We start from the raw sequence: 26394 nt of genomic DNA, 5'->3' as shown, positions 1-26394 counted from the left end.
AGGGCAGCCAATTTGAAGCCAAATACATTTCCCGGAGCAGACTGGAGCTGACGTGCTCGCCCTTCCTCCCCACAGAGTCAAAAATCTCACCCTGCCTCCTCTGATCTGAGAACCCATTTGGGGTTCCCAGTCCCTCTCACAATTCCTAGTCTTGCCAAGATTCTCTCGGGCGGTGGGGGCAGAGTGCGTATGACTCAAGGGCAGCCTGGGGGAGAGCTTTGTGGTGATCAACAATTCTGTATCTTGTTTGAGGTAGGTCCACGAATCTTACACAGGTGATAAAATGACATGGAACTACACACACACACACACACACACACACACACACACACACACACACACACACACACACACAGTACCAATGTCAATTTCCTGGCTTTGACATTATACTGTAGCCACGGAGGATGCAACCATTGGGGGAAACTGAGTGAAGGGTACACAGATTTCTCTGGACCATCTTTGCAACTCCCTAGAGATTTACAATTATTGCAAAATAAAAACTTAAATGAAAGTATCTTATTTGAGCCAAAGAATTTTTTAAAAAGTGCTGTAAGTTGGACTGTTTGTGATGGGCAGGTCCTCTAAAGCATGTGGGGCCTTGCCTGGGTGTACCTGTGATGCCCTCTCTCCAGGTCTCTGGATCCTGGTCTCACCTTTCATTGGTCACCCTCTCCAAGGACTTGAAATTCCCCCCTTCAGTCCATGTCTGAAAGAGGAGCTTGCAAAGGGCAAAGCTCACCAGCGAAAGCACTGATAGTGCCACCATGGGCCTTGTAATGCCGGGGTGGGAGCTCTAGTTGGGAGCAGGAGTCAGATGGGTACCCGGAGCCTCCCAGCCGTAACCATGGCCCCAGTTTCTGCCTCTCCCATGAGGTCCCCCTGACTCTCGCCGGCTTTCCTTCCCAGTGAGGGGAGGGAGAGAGGGGATTGAGGGGCACTGGCGGTGCTGCGGGGACTCCGTTTCCCTTCTGGTCATGGTTTTCCTTTTATTTCGGTGAGAGGCACGCGCACACACACTGCACTCACGCACACACGCTGCGGGACCAGCGCTGTCTGCTGGAGAGTCTCTGAGCTGGGGGATGGGTGGGGCAGGGCGTGGGGCTGCCCCCTGTCCGTCCGGGCCCGGGAGGCGGGGGGCGGTGCCGTGCTGGGGACTCAGGGTCACACGGGGGTGGTGGCTTAAGCGTTGGCCTTCTTGCCGCCGCCGCCGCCGGGGCTGCCTACTCTCGGATCCAGCCGGCTGTAGGGCTCGAAGGCCGAGGAGCCCAGTTCGTAGCCGGCGGGCAGGTCCAGGAGCGGCGCGGTGGAAAAGCAGAGGGCCGGCGGCGGGGGCGGCAGCGGGGGGGACGCCGAGGCCGAGTTCAGCGGGTTGAGGTGCGGGGACGAGTTCCTGGGGTCACCCAAGGAGGTGCCCCTGTGGCCGGCAGGCAGGCCCGGCGGGCCGGGGGTCAGCGCCAGGAGGCTGGGGGCCCCGGGCACGGTCAGCAGCCGGCCCTGCTCCAGCAGCCGCAGGATGTTGGAGGTGGCGAAGGCCTTGGAGGCCGAGGAGGACGCCCGCTTCTCCAGGTCTCTGCTCTGGTCTTTCTTCTGCTTGGTGCGCCGGTTCTGGAACCAGACCTTCACCTTGGGGCGGAGCGTGGGGAGGGGTGTCAGCACGGGGGCGGGGGGGGGGGGGGACAGGCAGAGCAAAGTGGGGGCAGGTGGGGCAGGAAGAGGGAGGACACAGCGGGGGGCAGGGGAGTGGGGAGCAGGGGTGCAGTGAGAGAGGAAAGAAGAGGAATCGGATTAGGATCTTCCCATAACCAGCCTCCTCTCGGTGAACTGATAAGAGATCCTGGTCCCCCTCCGAGTCATGGGCACCCCTCCACTGCTAAGCTGACCCTGGCCTAGGACAGAAGGGTGGATTGGCAGTGGAGGGGGCGTCCAAAGGGCACAGAGGAAGGTCCCCTCTTGGCCCACCCTCCTTCCCCTCTTGGCCACTCCCACCTCTCCTGGCCTGGGCCCCTAGGCTGTCTGTAAAGGGAGCTGCTAACATAGTCTGGACATTCACCTGTTTGAGCCTTTCAGCAGCCCCTCCCACCCCATCATTTATAAAGGCTGCACATCTCCATGTGATGCCCAGTGTAAGAGGATGTGTCAGGATGCTGAGGGAGACTTCAGATGACTACACACTCAAAGCTGGGGACATAGAGATGCCAAGTAGCCCCATCCTAAATAGAGCCACCAACCAAAGGGCAGAGACCTTTTTCAAGGCGGATGGGAGGAGGAGAACTTGCCCTCTGCCATCACCCAGTACCTGGCACCTGGCCCTGGGCACTCCAACCACATCCTACTCTATAGGAGGAAAGGAAGTCTGGGAGGGAGGCTCAGTGGTCAGTTCTGCAGGCCCCAGACAGTGAGGGGAGTTCCTCCCCTCTCTGGGAAGGACAGGGTGCTTCCCCCTGCCCAAGGCAACTTGGGAGTGTAAGTGAGTCGCTTGTAGGGCCTGGAAGTACGTGGAAGGAGAGAGCATGACATCTACTCCCCACAGCATCTGCCAGCCCATGTCACTGGAGCCACCAGTGCAGTACCCAGACCCGTGTCCCCAGGAGCACAGAGACTGACCCTGCTTCTGGCCTGGAAGTTTTGGAAGGCTGGCAGCCGACTGGGCATTGTGTGTCAGCAGGACAAGTAGGGACCATGGAGTGGAGGGCCTGGGGGGAAAAGAATGGGGAGACCCACTAGTTCCCTCCAGCCTCCGAGGATGTAAGGGAAGCAGCAACTCCGGTGGCTCCAGGTGGAGGAGCTGAGAGGTGAGGAGGAGGAGGCAGGGGAGGGAGGCTTGCCTGCCTGGGTGAGGATGAGGGCAGAGCTAAGGCTGTCTGGGGTGATACCCAACGTCACCACCTGTGGGAGCAATCACCCCTCCAGCAAAGGCCTCGAGCTAGGAGGCTCCTCAGGCCAGAAGGTGCCAGGTTCCCTGCCCTCCAACCCTGGGGGAAGGTGCTGGCGGGGAGGGAGCAGGTGGCTCAGACAGAGCACACCCCCTTCTAGTGACTACAGCAGGAGGGGCTTCTTTCCCTGAGGTCCCTCCAGCAGGGAGTCGGGGCAGTTCTGAGTTGGGGCGGAGAGGTTGTGACAGATGTGAGTTTGTTGTTTTACGCGGGACTAGACTGAGTTTCCACAACTGAAAGTGACCCGGGAGTCACAGGATCCACTTGAGGTTGAGTACTTCATTCATTCACCCATTCATTCATTCAACAGATATGTACTGAGCACCCACTATGTGCCAGGTGCTGTTCCAGGCTCGGGGAATCAGCAGTGAACAAAGCAGAGCAAATCTGTGTGGAGTGGATGGCACAGAGGGGGAGACAGATGATAACAAATAAGAACAAACAGGTATGGCTGCTGAGTAGCAATAATGATTTGTGGTGAGGAACCACTTTTTAAAGTTTCCAGTCTGTCGTGGGCCAATATTTTTGTAAAATAGAACTAAAAAAGTTACTAGAAAAATTGCCGTCCACGTTTCTAAATGCTTACTCTCCAGTCTGGACTCATCAAACCCAGGTAATAGTGTGTGAGCTGGCCGCACCCCGAGGACAACACTTTGGGGCGCTGCTTTAGAGAAAGGGGGCGAGATAAGGAGGGGAGAGGTGTGGAGGTGACTATCTTATGAGTGGGGTGGCAAACACAGCTTCTCTGAAGAGGTGACATTTGAGGCCATATCATTGAGGGATGGTCAGGGAAGATTCGACCAAGTCTGGCTGAAGGAAGTGACTGTAAGTTATTCGAGAATTTGATTGCTCCAGGAAGTGATCCCACCAGATCCTTGGGGACCGTGGCTCTGCAATCCTTTCTCCTGCTAGGAAGGCTCCTGGCTTCTTGGCCAGGTTAGTACCTACCATCTTAGGACCTCAGGCCAGGGACCACCCTCAAGAATCCATGAATCTCAGTTTCTCATATCTAGAGTGGAGACAGGGAGGGTACAGCTCAGTGGCAGAGTGCATGCTTAGCATGCACAAGGTCCTGGGTTCAATCCCCAGTACCTCCACTTAAAAAAATAAAAAACGGAAAAAAATAAAAAAAGATTATGCTTCTTAAAAAAAAAGCTAAAATAAGGAAATCCTTGTAGAGGGCTTAGCATCCTGCCTGGCCCATGCTCAGTGGGCATTATTATTTCTTGCTCACTTTTTCTGTTCCTATCTCTGAACTAGAGGGAGAGGACAGACCCAGAAACTGAGGGGATATTGGGAGAGCGGCACTAACCCGCCCCCAGCAAACGGAGGGCGGTTAGGTACAAAGGGAGTGTGACAGGGGTGTGACTGCTGAGGACGCAGGCTTTCAGGGGGATCTGCTCCATGTCCAGCTCGGCTGCAGCCCTGGCTGTGACAGGGAGAGACGGGCATGCCTAGGGCAGTCCCTGGTACACAGCAGGTGTTTAGTCATACTTCTGAACAGAAGTATGGGGTGAATATACTCAGAAGTCCACAAAATTCTAGCCATATCACCTTGGGCAAGTGAATTAGCCTCTCTGGGGCTCAGCTTTCTGAAACAGAGATCCTCTTACCCATAAAGTCATCTTTCTGTAAAGATGAGGTGAGCTAATGGATGTGCCTGCTTTAAATTTTGAGCGTGTTATATAATTTCTGAGTGCCTCAGCTTCCGTCTCTTTAAAGTAAATATAGTAAAGAGCCTTTCTGGTGGGCTGAAAAAATATCCTTGGTCTTTGTCCCTGGTCCTTGGCACAGGGCTCCTGAACCCCCATGCATTTCCTGACTGACACACCGGCTCCTCTGAGCGCACCTGAGTTTATGCTAATGAGGTGACTCAGGGTGAACTCCAAGTTTCAGGATGGAGGTTGGTCCCAGAAAGATCAGACCTGTAATTAGAAGGTTGGAACTTTCAGTCCCATCTCTGACCTCCAGGGAGGGGAGTAGGGGCTGGAGACTGGGTTATAAAGATTCTTGAATAATGAGATTTGGGGGCTCCATGAACTCTCCCCCATATATCCAGCTCTATGCATCTCTTCCATCTGGCTATTTCTGAGTTGTATCCTTCATAATAAATCTGTAAAAGTAAACACAGTAGAAAGTGTTTCCCTGAATTCTGCGAGTCATTCTAGCAAATTATCAAACATAAAGAGGGGGGTGCGTGAACCCCCACATTTATGTCTGGTCAGAAGTACGGGTGGCCCCTGGGATTTGCTACTGGCCTGTGATGTGGGACTGTCCTGTGAGACTGAGCCCTGAAGCTGCAGCGTCTGAACTCCAGGAGTTAGTGTCTGAATTGAATTGAGTCGAACTGTTGGACACTCAGCTGAGTGTCGGAGAATTGGTTGCTGTTAACGTGGGAAAGCACCACCTATTTGGTGTCAGAAGTGGTGTCAGAAGGAAAACCTCCCAGGGATCCCACAAGGCTGTGGTTAGAACACGTCAAGCACTTAGAACAGTGCCTGGTGCACAGGCAATGCTCAGTGTTAGTCAGCTGTATCGTATATTATCTGCAAAACTCCAGGGCTGGGGAAAGAGAAGGGAGGGCGGTAAGTAACAATCTGTTAGTTGAGGATTCACTGGGGGCCCCCAGGAGGCCTGAAGAGGAAAAAAGGCCTTCGAATACTTTCTTGTCCTTGGGAAGAACATGCTGGCTAGTGCCCACCACACACACACACACACACACACACACACACACACACACACACACCCCCACACACAGACCCCCCCCACACACTCACCCCCACACATACCACACACACCCCCTACACACGCACACCACACACATATACCACACACAGACCCCTCCACACACCACACATACACCCCCACACACCGCACCCCACCCCCACATACACACTCTACACTTTACAGTTCAAGCCATGTGGAAAAGGTCTTGGAATGAGGTAAAGAAGCCTTAGGGAAGGCTTCCTGGAAGAGGAGGAGCTCGGTCTTGATCTTCAAGGGCAGACAAATGTAGCCTGTACTGGGGGCAGAGCAGGGGAAGGATGAGGACTGAGAAGGAGCTACATACAGGGCATCTGAGAGGCCCTTGGAAAGAAGGTTTCTGGGGAGAGTTTGGGGACAAAATTGGGCTAGACAGAGGGAAATTGGGACACAGGGGAGGGCTGGGGGTTGAGGGGTGACTCGGTGCCTAGATCCTGGGGTTTGAGGTGTCTCCCTGACTTCCCCCGGGAGCTCTGGCCTGGCCCAGCCACTGCAGGCCCCCTTCTGAGCAGAGCCTGGCCCTGCAACCCCGCTGAGCTCAGCTGGAGGAAGGGCCCCTGCCCCTGGCCATCTGCCGGGTTTTTTGGGACTGTGTACAGGGAAAGCTGGAGGACAACAGTCCAGGTGGAGATGACCCGAGCCTGCAGGCCGGCTGGTTGCCAACCTGCCCTAACTGCAGCGGGCCATGCGGTGGGGGACCTCCTGGAGCCGCCGCCTGCGGCCTTCCCCAGGGAGCGCACCCTTCCGGCCTGTCTGCTCCCTTAGTCCCTTCCTGCCTCTCCTCCCCCCTCAAGTGTCCAGGCCCGGCACTTTCCATACATTTATTGACTGACCCTCCTCAGCAGCCTACCTATAGCTGAACCAAGAGTCTCTGAGTCTTCCTTTGACAAGCTCCAGGGTAGTTACCCAGTTTCCAGGCAGCAGAAAGATGCTGGACTGCTTGTCCAAACCCCAGCTCTGTATGACCTTGGGCATAACGTCTCCTCATGTGTAAAATGGGATAATTCTGGTAGTTACATCACAGGGTTGCCGGGAGGGATTAGTGAGTTAACATATGCAAGGCACTTAGAACAGCGCTCTGGCACGATAAGTACTAATATTATTATTATTATCATTTAGCTCTATTACCAGCTTGAAATGCCTCCATTCACACAGAGTAGGTGCTCAGTTTAGTAAAGTTCTCCCTTTGGGTTGAGCATACAGTTGTTAAAGTGCTAAGCGTGAAGTCCTGTGTGAGGGGGATGTTCAGAGCCCTTCTCTTCAACAGGCATTTCTGAGGCACATTGGGATGAAGGGAAGGCGAGGGAAGATGGGGAAAGGTCCAGAATGGGGAAATGAGAGGTCCCTAGCCCAATTTTGTAATGCCTTATCTCTCCCCTGGATCTTTGCTCCCAGAAAGCCAACCCCTCTCCATCCCTTCCTGCAGGCTCCCTCCGGCACCAACCAATACCCTTACGCCACCCCCTGCCTCTGGAATGGCCCTCCCTCCTTTTACTTTCTGTTGGCATGTAACTTTCTCTCATCAGCGCTATATTTATGTGCTCTTATTCTTGTGTAACTTTAAGCCTTTCCCTAACATATGTCTGAACTCCAGAATCGGGTTTCCATGCAGCAGCCTGCAGGTCTCACACCCCAAGAGGTTCCCCGGCTGCCAGGGAAGGGGTGGAGTGGCCTGGCCCTGCCCTTTTACCTGAGTTTCTGAGAGGTTCAGCTGTCGGGCCAGCTCAGTGCGCTCACGGCCCACCACGTACTGGCAGCGCTGAAACTCCATCTCCAGGCGGTACAGCTGCTCAGCTGTGAAGGATGTGCGGGTCCGCTTGGGCCGGTCCAGGTCCAGGCCCTTGGGCAGGACAATCTCCCGGATGGTTCCTTTGGCGTCTGCAGATATCATAAAAGGAGGAGATTAATTCACTAGTTAAGGATTTAAGTCACCAACGAGCATCTTAATAAGAGGTAGTGTGATCTAGTGAGGAGCTCCTCAGGTCTGAGCCTGGCTGTGTGACCTCTGACAAGTTGCTTACCCTCTCTGGGCCTAGCCTCCTTAATCACCCAATGCAGAATGTTATATCTAATGGGTATATGTATATGAATGGGCCTCAGTACAAATGTCAGGTCTATCATCATAGCCTGGGGAGAGAGGACTCACTTTGACCCAGCCAAGATTCTGCTCCCTCAGCAGAGCAAGAAACAAATGGAAAGAGAAACACCAAGTCCTCAAGTGCAGAGGAAAAGATGGGTTAGACCGGGATGTGACCCATCAGGTAGGTCTTACTGGAGGAGATATCCAGAGACTTTTTTTAAATTGAAGTACAGTTGATTTACAATGTTGTGTTAGTTTCAGGTGTCCAGCAAAGTGATTCAGTTTTACATACATATACATGTATGTATATATATGTATTCTTTTTCAGATTCTTTTCCACTATTATATAATATAAATAAAATACTGAATATAGTTCCCTGTATACAGTATACATACAGTAGGACCTTGCTGTTTATCTATTTTTGTGTATAGTAGTTTGTATTTGTTAACCCTAAACTCCTAATTTATCCCTCCCTGCTTTCCTTTTTGGTAACCATAAGTTTGTTTTTTATGTCTGTGAGTCTTTTTATGTTTGTAAATAAGTTCGTGTCACTTTTTTTTTTAAAGATTCCATATATAAGTGATATCATATGGCATTTTTCTTTCTCTTTCTGGCTTACTTCACTTAGTATGATAATCTCTGGGTCCATCTATGTTGCTGCAAACAGCATTATTTTATTCTTTTTTATGGCTGACTAGTATTCCATTATATATATATATATATATTATTATATATTCATATAGACCACAACTTCTTTATCCAGTCATCTGTTCTTGATGGACATTTAGGTTGCTTCCATGTGTCGGAAGAGCCATGTCTTAAGCCCTGTGTGTGTGTGTGTGTGTGTGTGTGTGATGAGTGCAGGGGTGTGCACTTTGCCCACAGACCCTCCTGGGGTCCATGAAGAGGCTCACTGGTGAGGGTTAGAGGTGGGATACCCAGGGGGAGAAGAAGAACCATTGCTACTGTGTCAAGCTGCTGGGGGTGACTTCAAAAGGGGGAGCTTCTGCCACACCCTGTGCATCTAGTCCTAAATAGCAGGCCATCCTCCTGGGCCCTGGACCAATGCCATCTATGCATTGGGTCCCCAAGATGGAGCCTACATAAGAGATGTTGAAAATCCTACAGCCCATGTTCACCAGATAGTCCCACTTAAAGTAACAGCAACAAAGTCTTCAGCAAAAGCAACATTGCTTAGGGGTAGGGCTGGTTATACACATACATCAGCTTTAACTACAGGGGCAAAGATGATCCAAGTTTGAACCACCCATACTGACGGCTTGAAATCTAGTTCTTAGAAAATTTTATGTCAAAAATTAGAGTGTGGAAATAATGCAGCATAATACTCTGTAGGATTTCCCCAACCACTCCCAAAGTATGATCTTGATAATAATAAAGCTAAACTAACGGTAATTTGCCTTTACATAGGAAGGTTAGCGTCAATGAAAAACTTACCAACTCTCAGACCTGGATCAAGCCCAGGTAACAGCCCTGATCAAGCCCAGGTAACAGAGCAAGCCGCCACAGTTGCAGTGACTCTGACCCTCTCCAGGGGGCGAGCACAGCCAGCAATGGTAGTGGTAGTGGCTTTGGCAGCTCATGGTTTAGTCATGATAATAGCTGACATCTCTGCAGTGCTTGCTCTGGGCCAGGCACTGTTTTCAGCACTTTAACCCTCCCAGTGTCTCAGTGAAGTTGGAATTATTATTATCCCCATTTTACAGACGGGGAAATGGAGGAACAAATTTTAAGTCACTTACCCTAGGTCATACTGACAGTTCTCAGTAAGCTTTAGACACACCCTCATTTGACTTGATGAATACCCTCTTTTAATAATCCTTAGTGATTCAACTGACAGGTTATAATGAAGAGAGCTTTGGTGGGTAGAAAATGGAATGTTCTGGATGGGTTCACCATTGCCCTGGAAGAAGCAGGAAAGGACCTGTTTTGGGGATGTTCGGGCTGTTAAGAGGCCCCCTGTGAGCCACAGGACCGTAGAACCTATTATTTCAGGGTCCCCGCTCTAGAGGTTGAAACAGACCTCTCCCTCCAAATCCCCCAGCTTATGACTTACGCCGAGACTGGTTTTTCCTGCCTCCCACCAGGGCCAGTTAATGTTCACTCCTCAGGGTGCACTTTAGTTCCTCCTAGGCTCCTGGCTGGCAGGTCTTGTCCCCGATCTCAGAGGTTCTAGCGCCTTCGTGTGCTCAGTCAACGCTGAGGGAGAAGGTGAGTCTGGGTGGGGGACGCGGTCCTGCTCGGAGGCTGCTCCTCCCCACCACCAGGCTGGTCCTGGGAGGGCGCTGGGCAGAACACAGCCCACGGGTGGGGGCCCTGCTCTTGGAGAGCTGGTGGAAACACAGGCCTTTTGGAACAACTCAAGCTTCCCCACTCTGATACTTTCGACATTTCAGTGTGGTGGGGTAATCTTGTGACCCCATTGTGACTGGGTCCCCTTTCCTCAGCTTCTACTGACTCCATCTCCAAAGGCACTGATTTTATTAAAAGAGTCTTGGCAGGTGTGAACAGGGGGAAGGGTGGTGGGCGACTGTGATGTGCTGGAAGCTCACATCTTTCCCCAGAGCCCATCTGAAGCTCTGAGCCTGTGCTCCTGACCACTGAGGCCAAACCATAAAGCTCCCCCTTTCCACTTCCATAGAGGAGCGAAGAGGAACATTCCTGCCTCAGGGAACAGCCAGAGCAGCACTCCTGCCCTTCAGGGCCAGGGGAGGCAGGAACCAGTAACAACCAGGAACCAGGGCACCTCAGACTTGCCCCCAGATACCTAAACGGGCCATACAAATTGGCACATGAAAAGATGTTCAACATCACTAGCCATTGGGGAAGGCAAATGAAAACCATAAGAAATACCTCTCGGAGTAGCTACAACGAAAATATTGAGAGGACCAAAGGCTGGCAAAGATGTCGAGAAACTAGAGCTCTTGTACATTGCTGGTGGGGATGGAAAATGGTGCAGCCACTCTGGAAACTGACCTAGCAGTTTCTGAAAGAGTTAAACATATATTTACCATGGAACCCAGTGACCTCACTCCTGAGCATTTGTCTTAGAGAAATGCAATCTTAGGTTCACATCAAAACCTGCACGTGGATGTCCATAGCAGCTTTCTTTGTAACAGCCCCCAAACTGGAAACAGTCCAGATGTCCCGCAATAGATGAATGGATAAACAAATTGTGGTACAGCTATATTATGGGATGCTACTCAGCAGTAAAAAGGAATAACAATTGACATGACAATTTGGGATAAATCTCCAGGGAATTATACTGAGTGAAAGAAACCAAGCCCATCCTTAAGGCTACATGCTGTATGATTCCGTGTATATTACGCTATAAAATGACAAAGTTATAGAGGTGGAGAACAGACTTGTGCTTGACAGGGGTTAGATAAGGGGGGGTGTAACTATAAAGGGGTAACATGAGGATGCTTCTTGGTGCTAACAGAACAGTTCTGCATCTTGATTGTGGTGGTGGTTATATGGATCTATAAATGTGATCAAATGTCATAGTACTATATACAAAAACAAAAAAGGGCATGCCAAAAATGGGTGAAACCTGAGGAAGGCTGGCAGTTTAATTAATTATGTTGTACCAATGTCAGTTCCCTGATTTTTGATAATGTATTTTAAATATGGAAGATGTCACCACTGTGAGGAGCTAGGAGATAGATAAATGGGACCTCTCTACCATTTTTACAACTTCTTGTGAGTCTATATTTCAGTAAGTGAGTCTTACTTCAAAATAAGACATTAACAACAGTTACAACAAAACATGCCATGGAGCTAGAATGATGTTTTGTCACAGAAACTGACAAATCCATTAGTGGAGAGAATACAATAGTGTTTCCCCAAACGCCTCTGCATTTCGCTTGTGGTTTGTAAGATTATTTAAAATGATACATAAATAAATTCTTTGTCATTTCAAAAGTTATGCACTTATTTTAGTGTTTACTAGAAAAAATTTAAAGCTATGATTTTACATGCTTAGAATGAAGCTACAGTAGGTATTTTGTTTTAAAATATGCTGAAATATTAAGTAAATAAATGAAACATGAATATAATAGAAATGGTAAAGATAGTATTCAAATAACTGACTATTGGGAAACAATGGAATAAGGAATACACAACTGGAGCTGTGTATATATAGTGTAGAAAGTTTGTGACAAAGGTAATATTCTAAATGGAGACGGGTTCGTCTAGCCTGTAAGTGGAGTTAAATAGATTGGTTACCAGTAAGTTATCTGTTTGGAATATCATTAAGTTAAATTCATGTTTCACACCATAAAGAACAATGTTTTGAACTGGATTAGAGATCAAATCACAGACTACAGAATGATAAAAGTATTTAAAGAAAATATAGGAGGATATTCTTATAACCCTAAGCTTGGGAAGAGTTTTCCAAGCAAGATACCAACTTGGACTGTAAAGGAAAAACTAGAGGTTTTATTTGACTATATGAAAGCTAAAAACTTTTGTATGATAACAAGCATCAAAATCAAGGTAAAATGCAAAAGACACAATTGAAGAAAATACTTTTGAACACCAGAAACTAACACAACATTGCATATCAACTATACTTCAATTTAAAAAGAAACAAAAAAGAAAATACTTTCTTAAAAGGCAAATAAATAATACCCAGGATATATAAAATGCAATTATGAGTAAACTAATTTTTTTTTAAAAAAGGGCAATGGTCCAGTAGAAAAAATATTCAAGTCATTTATGTGAGCCATTCACAGAAAAGATATCCAAATGCCCAATAAATATATGGAAAGATGAGCATAGCTTCACAGTAATTAGGATGATGCAAGTTTAAGAAACAATGGGTAATCATTTATCTCGCATAAGTTTAGAGAGACATTTAGTAGATGATTAATAAAGCAATGATGCACTGTGGGGGAATCCACACTCCCACTCACTGCTGGTATGACCACAAATTGCTATAGCCTTTTAAAGCTTCATTTGTCAAATTTAAAGATGCACATAACTATTGCCCCAGCAATTTTATTTTAGTAGGTAATTATCAATAAAAGCACAGGCTGGCAGGCGTACGTGTGTAAAGCTCAGTGGTAGAGTTCATGCTTAGCAGGCATGGGGTCCTGGGTTCAATCCCCAGTACCTCCATTTAAAAAAAAAAGAAAGAAAAAAAAAAAAAAAAGGAAGGAAGAAAAGCAAAGGACAGACTCATGTGCTCCAAGGTATATAAAAGAATGTTTGCTGCCGCATTGTTCAAAGTGTTGAAAGCTTGAAAGCATCCTGAGTGTTTCCTGTAAGGGAAATGACTGAACAAATTGTGATACATTCAGATCATTCCTATTTTATAAAATACCATGTAGCAATTAAAAAGAATAAGGCAGTATCTATATGAACTGACACTAAGAGAAAGAAAGTTGTAGATTAATATGTGTAGTACTATCCCATTTATGTAAATAAAACAACTGTATATATTCAACCATTCAACAGAAATTTAGTAAGTGCCTACTATGTGCCAAATACTATTCTAAGGTGTGAGGATACAGAAATGAGTAAAACTGACAAAGTCCCTGTTCCCATAGACCTTGTAGTGGTGAGAGAGCCAGAGAATAAATTTAAAAAACTAATATGTAAGGTAATTATAAATGCTGCGAAGACAATAAAACAAGAGGATATTACTGATCCTCTCCAAATAATCAAAACCCAATAATCACAGAGTGCTTGTGTTTGTACTTGCCGTTTTTAGCCAGGACCATCAGAGAAGGCCAGTCATCAAAGTCAAGTTAATGTAAAAACCATGAATGCCGTTTGCCAGGGTTTCCAACTCCTTCCAGGTACATGGTAGGGCTGCATTAATTTTCTGCCCTTTGAAATCAGACATGGCCACATGACGTGTTTTAGTCAAGAGGAAAGGATGGGGTCACTTTCAGGCGAAAACTTCAAAAGGCCGGTTCATAATTTGCCACACCCTGTACCCTTCTGTGATGGGGGGCGGAAGAGGGGGCAAGATGGCGCCTTGTCAGCCTGGGTCTCTTAGTACCAAGATGGGCCCCTGCCCGCTTGGGATGGAGTTATCAAGTCAGCGAGAAATATACCTGCATTTTGTTAAAACTCTGACATTTGGGGTTATCTCTGCAGCAAAATCTAGCCCATCCTTACTGGCACAGCCCTCTTCCCTGAATTGTTCTTTTTCTGGGTGGAGTTGGTGGGGAAGCACCAAGAAGGAGGGACAGCTTAATTCCCACAGCCTCTCTGTGGGTAGGTCTTGTTAGGGTGCAATGCACCAGGTCTAAGTGGAATGAATACTGAGCTTTGCTGCCCTTCAGATATCCTCAAGGACGGGGTGAGCCCTGAGAGGTGGGGGGGGGGGGGAGTGGATTCCATCCAAAGAGCCTTTGCCACAGGAAATGTGGTGACCCCTGCCTAATAATAGATAGCTAATGCTACTGACCTCCAGGACCAAAGATTACCCCCTCCTGCCTCTCACCCCTTCTCACCTTTCCCAATAGAACCCCTCAAAGTCCCACCTGACTTCATCCAGGTAGCACCCAGGTTAATGCGCTGCTGTTAAGGTGCTGATTTTTAAGTGTGACAAGGTCCTTCCTGCCTTAATCTACAAATATGATGTGATCACTACAAAAAATCCCTTATAAAAAATTCATTCTCAAGTTTATTGGGAAAATTGAAAATGGAAGAAAAGTTGAGAAAAAATGTTAAAGAGTGAGGAGAGAATACTCGCATTGCCATTACAGAAAAATCTATTACAAGTTGACAGCAAATGAAATGGTGTGACGCTGGTGCAACAGCTAAGAAGCAAATCCTTACTTATATGAGGATTTGATATATTGTAAAGATGACACCTCAAATTAGCTGGAGGAAAGAAAAGATTATTAAAGGCCCGGGTTTTGGACATTTAGTTTATTATTTGGAATAAAGTAACTTATCTCACACTGCATGCAAAAATATATACAAGATGGATTAAAACTTAAATGTAAAAATAAAGTTCTAAAAATTGGATGAAAAACATCGAAGAATTAAAAAAAATAAATAACTGATTTGAGTACCTAGAAATAAAAGCTTCTGCAGGATGAGAGACTGTTAAAAGACAAATGACCGATTGGGAGAAAATATTAATAATACATGCATAACAGAGTCTTAATGTCTAGCATGCACAGCCTCTATAGAACGGTGAATAAAATCAAGCAATCCAGTGGGGGAACTGAATACATTAGACAAAAGGGTTATTCAGAGAAGAAGAAATCCTAGTGGCCAATAAATATGAAAAAATACTCAGGTTCAGAAGGACTCAGGGGAAATACAAGTTAGAGCAGCAATGAGATAAATTTTTTCTTCATATAGCATATTTTACCCATCAGACTGGGAAGATGTGCTGGCAAAGGTGAGGGAAAATAGGTTTTTCTCAAGCTCTGTTGTTAAGAATGCACATTAATACAAAACAAGCTTTTCTTGGAGGGCAATTTCACAGGACCTAGCTGAATTTTAAAAATGCGTAGTTCCTTTGTTTCAGAAATTTTATAGAGGTTTCAAACCCAGAGAAATATTAGTATACTTGATAAAGACAGAGCCACTTTTTGTAGCATAGTTAGTAAGAGAAAAAAAAAGGAAAAAGCTGAATGTTTGTCAATAGGAGTACCGTCAATGACGTCACAGTACAGTCATGCCTTCAGCTGTTGCGCAGACATTAACAAGAACGAGACGCATCTTCATATACTGATCTGGAGGGATGACCATGATATATTGCTATATGAAAATAGCAAATGCATACATAAAACCCATTTTTATAAAGAACAAAAGGTAAAACTAAACTGTGTGCCTGCTTGTATCTACGTAGAATTAAGTCTGGCAGGATGAACACCTCTCTTTTCTGTTTGCTCTGTGGAGTGGAAGCTGGTCAGGGAGGGAAGATTTCTCCCACCTTACTTTGTACACTTTTTTATTATTCAGTTTGTTGCAAAGACTGTCACAGTGTAAACAGACTATTTTAGCAGTTTGCAAAAACATTCCACTTATGTAATACAGAACTTACATATTTATGTTTTTCAGTTACTAGGGAAAGTTTAGGAGATTACATCTTGGGAATGGAAGTGTATTACATGGGGGAAATGAAGAATTTTCAGCTTTCCTTTCACATGATTTCAGCATGGATTGATTTTTCTAATTAAAAGGGTATTTTGTACTTCAGAAAGGAAAAGACATTACAAACAAAAATAAAGATAAATTGTAAACTCAAAAAAATTGCAACACATAATGAATTTTTGTAACAAAAAGTGATACTATAAATATATATGACATGGACATTATATATTATATATAATATTGTTTTTTTGGTTGCAGAAGAACTTTCTGGTTAAGAACTAAAATGTGGAAGTTCAAAAGGAAATGACCATCAGATGTAATTACAGTTTAAATTTGAGCAGGAAAAAAAAAACTCACAGGAAAATTTTTTAAGAAAAAAAAAGATCTGGGGATGTTTACAATACATCACAGAAAAAGGGATCGCTTCCCTTTTATACAAATGTATAAAAACATCTAAGTATATTTTATGTTTATAAATATGTTTACGTAAATGTTTATATAATATATAAATATTGATCTATAAATAAGTATAAATGGTATTTACAACTAAAAGAAAACAATGAGCAAACCAACAGAGATATGGCTGAGTCTATGAATAAAAAATTCACAGAAGAGGAAATAAAAATAAAGAGTAAGTATAGGAAAATATGCTTAACCTTACTAGTAATTAAAAATGCTAATAAGATTTTTTCACTTGAAAATATTTCACTCTAAAGGATTGAGTATATCCTGGGCTGGGACAATGTGGAGAAATGGCACATTTGTACACAATTTCTGGAAGTATAAATTAGTACATTTTTGGCATTTGGAAATATCTATCACAATTTTAAGCATATATATACTTGGATTTCAATTTTTCGCTTCTAGGAATTTACCCTGTAATTATATGCATACCAGACGTACATGAAATGATGTTTATTATTTTTAAAATTTTACCATGAGAAATTCTAAATATATACAAAATAAGAGAGAATAGTATAATAAATCCAGATATACTTATCCCCCAATTTCAATTATAACAGTTCTATTTCAATATGAAACAATGATAAACTCAGGAACAATCCGATTTCTTCTATATCACCATAATTTTAAGCAAATCCCAGATATCATATCATTTTATCCAGAAATACTTTTATAAGTATCTCTAAAGAATCCTTAAAAAAACCCCCACAATACTATTGTCACAACTAGACATATAAAATGTCTCACCTGTTTACATATTTTTCATATTGTCTCATAAATAAGACCAAAAAATCTGTTCAAATTAGGATACAAAGATGTTCACTGAAACATTGTAATCGTGAAAAAATAGAACCAATATAAATATCCAGGAACAGGGGACTGGTTAAATAAATTACATTTTATCTGCATAATGTGGTACTTTGCAGCTGTTAAAAATAACGAGGCAATTCTTGATAGAAAAACGTATATTAAGTGAATGTTTACTAAACGAAAAAAAAAGTTTGCAAAAATCCTGCCTTTGTAAAATGTAACTTACATTTTTTTTTTTTCAATTACTAGGGGAAGTTTGGGAAATTGCATCCTGGGAGTACAAGTGTATTATATGGAGGAAATGAAGAATTTTCAACTTTTACATGATATAGCAAAATAGCATGGACTGGTTTTGTAATTAGAAAGATATTTTGTACTTCAGAAAACAAGAGACATCAGAAACAAAATTAAAGGACAACTTATAAACTAAAAAAACCATGCAGCATATACTAAAAGCAATGAGCTACTATCCATAATACAAAGTTCCTACAAATCAGTAAGCAAAGGCATATCTGAAAATTTAAATGGTCAAATGAAATGAACTAACAGATAGCGGAAGAAATACAGCTGGCCAATAAACAAGAAAAGATGCTCAACTTCACTAACAATCAAAGAAATAAAAATTAAAATGCCAGTGAGGTTCTTCTTAGGTATGTAAGACGTATAATGTCCCATATAGGGAGAGGGCAAAGGTGGAGCTATAGATTACTAAACTTTTTTCCTCTGGAAGAACAGTTTAACATCTATCAAGATATAAAGTGGACACTGTGCCGGCAAGACTTGGGGATACAAACACTTGCAGGCATTGCTGGGGGAGTTTCAGCTCACGGAGGGCTCTTCCGCATTATCTTCCAAATTACACACACAGATATTCCTTGACCCAGTAAACTACTTCAGGAACTTCTCTGACAGAGCCACCCATGTGGAAATGACCAAGGAACAAGTTTATTTACTGCAGCATTGTATATAATAACAAAAGATAAGGAAAAAAGTTAAATGTCTACCACGAGGGCACCAGCTGTATAACATACATTATGGCCCATCCAGTCTCTATAAATGGACTACTACGTAAATATAAAAAACTAACAAGAAGTTCTTTACACCCCAAGATACACTGGTAAGTGAAAACAGTAAGGCGCAGAAAAATGTAGAGAGATGTCACCATATGAGTAAAAAATAAAAGCAAGAAAAAATAATCTAGCTGCATTGATTGCATGAAGCATAGGAATTATTTGGAAGAACCTACTAGAAAGCAGTAAATCATGGCTGCCCTTGGTGGGGTGGTGGGAACTGAAGGATGGGGGACAGGGGTGGGAAGTTTTTCACTGTGTACTTACAACAACTTTTTGATGTTTGAATCAAATGAATTAATTACAATTTTTTAATGAAACACGTATAAAAAATTTTTTTTTAGTGTGTGTAAACCTTTTGAAGCAGCCATTCCACTGCTCGGAATCCTATCCTTTGGAAACACTCAAGGGCGCGAAGACGCGCGCCTTGGGAGCCCATTTCGCCGTGTCGGTACCAGGGATAAACAACCGGAACCTCCTTCCCGAGGTTAGGAGAATCCGGCTTTCCCAACGGAAGGAGCCCTGTACAGTCACAGAACAGCGTGAGATGGTTGGGTCCAAAAGATGATCCCTGCGGATTGCATTTTTCAAAACGGTAAGTCGCAAGATAGCTTAGGTAATGTGATTCTGCTTCCGCTGATGTTTGTATAGGAGAGTGGGGGTGGGGATCTGAAACACACCTAACATTGGAGACGGTGGCTATTTTGGGGAGCCTCCCACCGCTTCGTATTTTTTTTTTTTTTACACCTTCAGCACTTACTACTTTTTGAATTTACATTCTCTGTCCACCTGTGCACGCTGTAACTATGGCCCTGCCAGAGGCTGGGTCCTCGCAAGGTGTCCTCATCCGCCTCGCCCCGGCTCCCCAGAGCTCCACGGGTGGCCCCCGTGGGCGGCGGCACAAGCAAAATACAGAACAAACTGTGGCTTTTGTTACCCGGTTATTTCAAGCTCCGGCGGAGGATTGGAGGCGTGTGGATGGGGCGCGGATTTGTCTAGTTATTTCCCCGGTTGGCTTTGCGGGTGAAACCTCACACCGAGCAGCTGCGGAGAGCCGGGAGTCTCACTACCGCCCTTGAGGCCCTGCACTTCCCACGACCTCCCGCTCCGGACGCAGCCGGCCTCTAGGCGGCTACACCAGCCCTGGGGATCCAGAGACCAGTAAAAGAACCAAATCCGAGCTTTTTCAGATTTTACATTTCAGTGGTTCCCAAATTTGAGGATTCCACAAAATTCCAAAACTAGGGCGTCGTCAGTTTTATGTTTTAACACTTACTTTGTGCTCTGTCATAATCACCATTTCATGTAAGGAACGGCTTTGAAACGTAAAAAAAATAAGGTCATTTCAGAACAGATGTTCCTCCTCCGAGGGGGTTGCGACTTCCTACCTAGTTAAATACCTAGCGATGTGGATGTTTTGCCATCTTTCATTCATTTGGCAAGATATTTACTGGGTGCCTACTGTATGCGTTCAGAATACGCCTGGGGAGATCGCGTAGGTTTGTCGGGCGCGCTGACAGCCTCCTAAATAGTCTCCGTGCGGGATCAAGGGAACCTGGCTCTGGGCACCTGCCTCCTGGAATTTAGCGCAGACATCCCTCATCACCCGAGTCTGGCCGCCGGTGCCTGTCAGGAACCCCCTGCACGTCGTCCCCGCATGTGAGAGGGTCTCTTGGCTGGCACGCTGAGCGCCAGCAGCCCCACCAGGTCGGTCTGGCACAGAGTAGCTACTCATTAATGTTAGCGGATTGAATCAGCTAGCAAGTGAAGGGCAAGATCATAGGGAAAAGTGGGAGAGTGTTTTTTTGCTGGGGTGGGGAGGCAGCAGTTAGCATCTTGGCCATCTCCACTCCCTTGCCGCCCTGGCAGGCCCAGAGCCCTGGTTTTTTCCCGGTCCACCCATTCCTCGGCTTTGTAGGCCAGATCTGGTCCTGGTGCTGCCACCTCTTTCCGCAGTGTCCACTGCCACCCTGGCATCCTCAGTGGAGACCCTCCAACTGCCTTCCTGGACTGGGGCAGCGGTATGCAGAGGCGCCTAGACCACCCTGGGTCCCTGGGATTCCTGGCAGGCCCACTCCCCTCGGTGTCCTCAATCAGAGCTTCTCAAACTGAAGTATGGGGGAACTCTGCAGGATGCACTGCGGGTAACCGGCTACCCGCTTTCCGAGGAGAGTCAGACTAATCTTCAGTTTATATTAAGCAAACAGGGAATAAAGGGAAATTCATATGCTTTGTATACTCCCCTGCCCCTCCCCACCATTTAAAATACAAATCAAAGAAAGTGCACTGAGAGGGAGCTTGGGGTTACTATGGCCTCCAGTAGACTGTAATTGAGGAAATGGCATAGAGCCAACAGAACCCACTAATGCCCTCTCTCCCGACAGGTTCTGTGCAGTGGGTGAAGCCTCAAATTGGTTGGTGCCAGCGTACATAGGCCCAGGGACACAAGCCACCATGGTCCACTTCCTCCCTCCAGTTCCGAGTAGTATACACTGTCCCAGCCACCTTGCCTGGCCACTGTCACCTGGGGACCACCTAGAAGCTCAGATCCTTCAGATTATGTGTGTGTGCGTTTTCACACGTGTGCGTGTGCCAGCACGATGTGGTCGCGGGTTCACGGGCACCCCGGTCCAAAAGACCACCTGGGGTGGTAGAAATAGCTGAGAACACAAGGAGCCACCAAATGCCCTGCACAGTTGCTGGAAAATAAAAACGGTGCACACAAGAAACACCAACAAGACAGTACATTTTTTTTTGCAGGTTTGCTTGTGTGTGTGTGTGTGTGTGTGTGTGTGTGTGTGTGTATGTTGAAGGCGGTGTGGCAGGGCATGGATATTAAAGGGTAAAAATGGAGACCCAAATGATTGGTAGGGCCTGGCATTGACCCCCGTGAGACTGTGGATCCTTCTGCCAAAAACAAAGCAAAAGGAAAAATGTAACAAACATAAAAGAAAAACAATCCCAGGAAAATAAAAGAGAAACCTAATACCCCCCCAAAACTCCCAAACTAAAACTAAAACTAAAAACAAAACCCTCAAAATGCAGTCTGCTGCATAAATCATTTAAGCCTTTCAACTGCTGCATGGGGGGCTGGTCCTGCATTCTGCAGTCTGTAAACGGTAATACTGAGGCCCTGGTCCCACAGTCTGCAGAGGACCCAGGCGCTGGGACCTGCAATCCAGTGCTCCTTTCAGTACAACATTCTGCCCTGCCTTCTCCGTTGCCAAAACACCCCCTCGGGCAGGTGGGCAGCTGTGCCCTTGTGGAGCTGCCACAAGTAGACTCTCCCCACCCTCTCTCGGTGAGGCCAGCCAGGTCCCAGCTGAGTCCTCCTAGGTCCAGTGGCTGCTGTAAATCCAAGAAAGGAAGTGAATGGCAGGTCAACGCTGAGCCCAGACCTGGCTGCCAGAGAGGGTTTTCTGTTCCCGAAGGCTGCTCCTATCTCAAGTCCCCAAGCCTTGGCCCCTTGCCCGGCATACTCGCATACTCGGATGTGTCTACAGCAGCCAGGGCCCTGCGAGGTCTATGCCATTGTGCTGTCTGTGTTTGGACCAGTGAGTTTCTGCAGCTCAGGTTCAGCACTGTCCCCAGATTCTCAGTGGGGTCGGACCGCACTAAATTCAGTGACTCCCTGTCCCACACCTACTTCTACAAACAGGACTGTCTAGCTGCAGCCAGAGGCCTTGGCCTTCCTGCACCCTCCCACATCCCCAGCCACTGGTGCATCCATCAAGCTCCAAGGTAAAAGCGTTTCCGCTGGTGGGTGGTGGTCCTGCAGGGGTGGGGGGAAGCCATGCACTCACTCAAAGTGTCTCTCGGTTTTCCTGTTCCTCTGCTTCCAGACCGAGGAGTGAGGAGCCAGGTGGGGAATGACGCAGGTCTCAAGGTGCAGGAGTGCCCTGGGGGCAGCCTCTGAAATCCACTCTACTCTGGCCAGTGTGGCTGCACAGAGCTGGGGGCAGAAAGTGAGGCCCCACTGTGGTTTTGAGACCCACAGTTTGTAGGGACTGAGTTGGGCGAGTTGGGACAGGCGCTAGCATTGTTCATAACATTTTCTGGGTTGAGTGTTGCTGGCAGAACACCATTCCCCGCTCTGTGCAGAGGGGTTGTTGAATTTGACTCTGAATTCGTTTGAGAATCATGTAGGTGCCTCTGAGTGAGAGAGGGAAAGCGCAGATCATGAGGTTTGGGAGTTTGGGGTGAGGGTTGTCCCACCTCTTTTAACTGCAGGGATCCGGGCTTCACCGAATAGGCCATTGCACCGAGGCTGCAGCAAATGAATTTAGAGCCACAGTTGGGAGGCGGCCTGTTCCTTCCATCGGCTTCCCAGGAGCAGTTGGCTCGCTCTGTTCAAATATAAAACAAAAGCATCCCACACCTCGACCCCTCACCGGCCGATGGGCCATGCATGCAGTGGTGTGGGGCGGCCTAGGAGGCCCTTTGGTCCCTGTGGAAGCCGAGCTGCGTCCTCGGTGGGCTGTGTGCGGTGCCGGTTGTGTGTACATGCCTATTATCCTGGTGGCCTTGTTTGTGCCCACTAGTGGCATGAAGCAGCCTCCATTTTGAGGCAGGGGATTCAGCAAGGTCGGCCTCCCTGGCTCCCTGACCCACATTTTGCAGAGGCAGCAGAAACTTGGGTGAGTCGTTGAGGGAGGGTTCCTCAAAGGGGACTGGGGAAGGCCGCACTGTGTGATCTGCAAGGTGGCGCTGGGTCTTCTTTCATCAGCCGGCTCTTGACCCCTTGGCTGCTCACCTCCCAACACTTACACAGCCTCTGGGCCCAGGAGGGTGAGGTGGGGGAGGCCCCTGAGGAAGGAGGCCCACTGCTTGAAGCAGTTTGTGGGTTACCTCACAGCTCCCTCTTTCATTCAACAGAATATTTATGGGGATCCTGCTGGCTGTTTGCAGTTTCATAGGCAACATCTGTGACCCTTAGCATAGCCCTTCAAGGGAAGAGCTATGGTGTCTTTGTACAGGTGAGGAAACTGAGGCATGAGAGGCAGAGAACCTGGTTCAGCTTCAGAGGGCTCTAAGACCTGTATTCCAAACTAACTCCCCTCAATTCCAGCCCCTGTGCTTTCCTCTTACTCCCCTGCACCTTGGGACTCCCCCAACAGATCTGCTACCCTGAGGTGGGGCCCTCAGGGGAGTGCAGAGTAGAAAAGAGGCAGAAAGAAGGGCCAAGACCCTGAGAGAACGGGGCTCTTTCCCAGAATCTTCACCCCACCAGCAACCAATGACTATGATGGCCTACCTTCCTGTCCTTTTGTAGTTTCCTCCAAGGGTACTTTGGCAGGATATGTCCTTGGAGGTCAAGGGCAAAATGTACTCTCTGCTTAGAGCATACTGGAGGGACATTCAGCCAGGGGCCATGGTGCCACAGACTCCCCTTCACAGTCCGGGGGGCCTTTCATTTGTCAGAGCCTCTGCCCTGGGCCCAACGGGGACAGGAGTGACGCAGGTGACCCTGGCTAGGAGGGATTAGCGGTAAATGACGTCCCTGGTATCTCAGGCCTGTAATAACCTCCTTGTTATTAAATGGAAAAGGGCAGAGGGATTTATGAGGGCCCTGTTTACCTTTTATTTTTTTCAGGTGCATAAATACCTTCTCTGCGCTCCGTTTCCATTATATGGTACAAAGGTAACGGCATGGCTGTAGTTTCCACACGCATTTGTGAAAGCACACCTGCTGACAGTGCACACAAGCTGCCCCACATACAGCGGCGGGGCCCTCTCTTCCTGGCTGCGGATTGCTCCCAGCGTGAGGGGTCTCCACCCCACAGGGTGGAGGGTCATTTTTGACTTCTACTGTCTTTAAGTCCACACCAGACATCTGTACACAAAATCTATTTTTTCACATCTGTATTTTGAAATCTACATTTTGACATCTATACACAAAATCTACAATCTACACGCAGAGTTAATACAGCAGAAGGGATGGTAGGTGTGCACAAAACTCACAATTGTCCAGGCAGAAAGAAATGGCTACCCATAGGTGGAGTGTGAGGTGGTGAGTGTCATGCAGGGACTTGGGGCCCTTAATCTGGGAGTGCAGGCTTAAGGGGCTGATTTCTCTGTTTCTGGAAGCCCTGCAGATTTCCTTAATGGAACTCCAAGCTGGCTGCTAACACCTTGTACACAGGACACCCTACAGTCTATGAATAGGATCTAATTTAACCCCAGGTTCCCAACAGGTCCACACACCTGATGGAATCCCTGCTGGGTGGGGAATCACCCACCCTCCATGCCCTATCCTGTAACAGCTTTGACCCAAGCCTGACCCAGAACAGCGCTGGGCACCCATCTCTAGGTGACTACACCTGGCACCAGAAAGTGTTTCAAGAAGATCTGACTTTGTGTCCCTGAGTCTGTGTCCAAGATGGTCATCACTCAACTTCACACTGGCTGCCTCCGTACTCACCCTTAGCCCCCATTCTGAGAGCCACCTAAACCCAGCAGCTGTGGGGAGGCTGGGTGCAAGCAGGCCAAGGTGTCCTAGTCTGCGTGTGGGGAGCTCACACACAGCCCAGTGCTGGAGCGACCGTGGAGCCAGCATTAGGCTGGTTCCCCTTCCCTAGGCAGTGGCAGAGGATATCGCCTCTGCCTGATTTCTCCAGAGGCCCTTGGGCTCCCAGGAGGGGCACTCAGGAAGAAGGGGCAAGAAAAAGGCAGCGGAAGGAAGCTGGGGGAGGGAGTCGAAGAAAAAGGCCGGGGAAGCCATTACCCTGGAGTAGCCTCTTCTAGGCGCTGGGTCTCCTGGATCCGGGACTCCGGGCTGATGGGGGAAACAGACTTCAGGCTCTGGCCCAGGCCTTGGGCCTAGGGACCGGCTGAAGGCAAGACCCCTGGAATCCCTTTCTCCTCCTATCTCCCTGGGTGAGCCCCGGATCCAGCGAAAGCCAAAACTAGAGCTTCGTGTCAGGCTGGCTTTGGGGGCCGGGGGAGTCCCAGCCTCTTGGCAAGGAAGGCAGGCAGAACTGGGCACTCGGACGCAGTCCACAGGCGCTTGCAGAAAGCGAATGCTGAGAAGGCGAGCTCGGCGGAGAGAAATGGTCAAGAAAGAAGAGAGGAAGGCGAAGGGCGAGGGAAAACCAGAGAGACGTGAAAGGCCAGGCTGGGAGAAGGCCGCACCGAGAGCTGGCTGGGCCCGGGCGCCGCGAGGAAGTGGGAACCGAGAGAGCGAAGCCCAGGCGGGCGAGCGCGGCGCACGCAGCCCTCCGCGTCCCGGTGCCCTCTCCCGCGAGCAGCCGGTGGGTCCGCGTGGCTGGGAATGGGAAACGAGGCTGGGCAGCAGGGCAGGGAAGCACCCGGCCACTGAGAGGAGCCCGGGCCTTTTCCTCTCGCGGTTCCAGACGCTGGTCCTTCCTCGTCCTAACCCCGCGGAACGCTTGTGACGCTTTTCTCCGCACCCGCCACGAGGGCCGCGGGGCGGGGACTCGGCTCTCCGCATCCCGCACTCCCATCTCGGCCCCCACGCCTCGGGAACCCGCCGGGATGGGTCTGGGGTGAGGCTCCGGCCCTAGAGGCTAAGAATTGTAAGGCAGTGAAATGGGGATCTCTTCGGTACCGGTTGCCGCTTTGTCCCCTGCACTCAGCTCAATGCCCCGCACACAATAGACGCTCAAAATAACGTTTGCTGAATGAATGACCGAATGATGACTGACTGAATGAATATATGAATTGAGAGGTGGAGGTTGCAGGAAGTTCGGAGGCCCCAGTAGGGACAGGGGTGTCCAGCGGGCTAGGGCTTCGAGCATTCCTCTTACCTCGCACCAGGATGCGGCGGCAGTGGTCTGCCTCGCCGGGCCCGGGCTGCCCGTCGCTGTCGGCGCCGCTCTCCCTCGAGCCCGCGGGGCTGGAGGCGGAGGTCCCAGCAATTTCCTTTGGGCTGCGGCCGCTGGCGTTAGCGCTCGAGTCCTCAGCTCCGCCGCGGTCTCCGCCGCGCCCGCCCCGAGACTCCCGGCGTGAGGGGCCTCGGTCGCGCTCGGCGCCCCCATCGCCCATGCCGGCCGCCACCGCCGCCTTCGCCACCGCCTGGCCAGCCTGGGCTGGCCAAGCCCGCGCCTCCCCGCCCCTCGCGCCCCCACCCCCGCCGTCGGCTCCTCCTCCTCCGGCCCCGCCCCGCCCGGCCGCTCCACCCCTCCCTGCTGATTGGGCCCGAGTCGGGGTTCTCCGACTCCCAGCGGCGCG

General features: G+C 48.2%; 1 protein-coding gene and 1 long non-coding RNA gene across 2 annotated transcripts; one reads left to right on the top strand and one right to left on the bottom strand.

Annotated features, from left to right (window-relative positions):
* Window positions 1-785: 785 nt before the first annotated feature.
* On the bottom strand, window positions 786-26255 carry VAX2 (ventral anterior homeobox 2). The gene is made up of 3 exons (XM_032497771.1): window positions 25971-26255; window positions 7387-7574; window positions 786-1623 (listed from the first exon to the last, which is right to left on the bottom strand). The coding sequence occupies exons 1-3, from the start codon at window positions 26206-26208 to the stop codon at window positions 1180-1182; spliced, it is 870 nt and encodes a 289-aa protein (XP_032353662.1). The 5' UTR covers window positions 26209-26255; the 3' UTR covers window positions 786-1179.
* LOC116669030 lies at window positions 17827-20916 on the top strand. Its single transcript, XR_004326407.1, has 3 exons — window positions 17827-18251; window positions 18549-18799; window positions 20589-20916. It is a non-coding gene; the product is annotated as an uncharacterized LOC116669030 (long non-coding RNA).
* Window positions 26256-26394: the final 139 nt, after the last annotated feature.

This window comes from Camelus ferus, chromosome 15 (genome assembly GCF_009834535.1).
Source record: "Camelus ferus isolate YT-003-E chromosome 15, BCGSAC_Cfer_1.0, whole genome shotgun sequence".
Taxonomy (NCBI): Eukaryota; Metazoa; Chordata; class Mammalia; order Artiodactyla; family Camelidae; genus Camelus; species Camelus ferus.
Note: the sequence above shows the minus strand (reverse complement) of the source record. Positions and strands in the feature narration are given on the sequence as shown.